This window comes from Alligator mississippiensis, chromosome 7, assembly GCF_030867095.1.
Source record: "Alligator mississippiensis isolate rAllMis1 chromosome 7, rAllMis1, whole genome shotgun sequence".
NCBI lineage: Eukaryota > Metazoa > Chordata > Crocodylia > Alligatoridae > Alligator > Alligator mississippiensis.
In genome coordinates, this window is record NC_081830.1 from 6,348,113 (window position 1) to 6,349,660 (window position 1,548).

Genomic DNA, 1,548 nt, shown 5'->3' on the forward strand with positions numbered 1-1,548 from the left:
CACGAGCGGGACAAGGTGGGGCTCTGAGCAGGTCTCAGGGGTCGGTGAAGCCCAGAGGGGGCTGACTATCAGGGACAAACCTCAGGACTGGAGGCGCCAACCCTAAGCCCCTCAGGCTCCCAGGCTCCCCCAGCTAGCACTGGCACCTCAGGGAACATCGCTGGTGCCCAAATCCCTACAAAACCCAGGACCCATACCCTAACTCAGGTTACTGAACGGGCACTCAACATGACCTGCTGGGATCTGGCCTCATCCCTGCCAGGTGCCATCCTCTCCTGTCCACCAGGCAAATGGGGATGTCTTATCCCAACTAAGGAGAGAAGGCCCAAAAGGACCAAGGCTGACGATCAAGGGCCCCTGAGATACTCGTGCCCTGTCATCAGGAGGGTGGAGAAGAGCAGGGAACTGAAGCCAGAGTCCTGCCCACAGCCTGGTTCAGCCATGGATCCAAGCACCGGCCCTTCCTCTCTGTCTGTGCTCATCCCACCACCTTCTTCTGTGCAGAGACTCAGAGCCCTGTGCAGAGAGAGGAGGGCCCTGTGCTGAGCACTCCCAGCCCAGGGCTGCTCACACCCTCCTGGGACCTGCATGCAAATCCCTGGCCAGGGGCTCCTGCTTAAATACAGCTTCTGGGCTGTGAGGCCTCAGTCCGTGCCTGGCATCTTCTTGCCTTCTGGGAGTCCCCCTTGTTATAGGGCAACAGAAATGAGCTCCTTATTTCTCTTCCTGTTTCTTCTCTCTTCTCTCCCATGTAGGTTGTGGCGAAGGGTGGTGGGAAGCCAGAGCGCTGGGGCTTCCTCCCTGGACCTTTTCTTCACCTACTTTCTCTTTTCTTTAGGTGTGCTCTCTGCTGTGCAGCTGGTTGAGTCTGGCCCAGGGGTGGTGAAGCCTGCAGAGACCCTCACCCTGACCTGCACTGTCACAGGTTCCTCCATCAGCAGCATCCGTTGGAGCTGGATGCGGCAGCCACCTGGGAAAGGGCTGGAGTGGATGGGGTACATAGATGGAAGCACTGGTAGCGCGTACTACAACCCATCCCTCAAGAGCCGCATCACCATTTCCAAGGACAACTCCAAGAACCAGTTCTCCCTGCAGCTGCGCTCTCTGACAGCCGCAGACACCGCCACGTATTACTGTGCCAGAAACACAGTGACACAGAGCAGAGCAGGGGCTGCACAAAAAGGGGAAGCCTGTTCTTCTTAATGTAGCAACATTACAACAGTCCAGACAAGGAAGTTTCCCCCTGAAAACCTCGCACACATGGAGGGAAACTCTCATAGGATCATCCTTGGCCATCTGAGGGTTGTTATATTTGGACTTATAACATTGCAGACAGCAAAGGCCTGAGAGCTTCGCTGGGCATTTGACAAGACAGAGGTTATCAAGCAGTACAAGTCTCAAGAAGCATTTGGGGCCTTGTCAGCATGGATGGGTATGGCAGTGGGGCTCCTCCTCACTGCCTGGCCCTGCCTGCCCAAACAGCCACCAGCACAATACTCCTGAATTCAAAACACACGTCTTTCCTGCAATTGCATTCACCAAACATTT

General features: G+C 55.7%; 1 gene segment (V, D, J or C); it reads left to right on the forward strand.

Moving 5' to 3' along the window:
* The first annotated feature begins 705 nt into the window (after window positions 1-705).
* Window positions 706-1,203, forward strand: LOC132251341 (immunoglobulin heavy variable 4-59-like). The segment is given in 2 exon segments: window positions 706-751; window positions 839-1,203. Coding segments are annotated over 2 exon segments (411 nt in total).
* The last annotated feature ends 345 nt before the right edge of the window (window positions 1,204-1,548 follow it).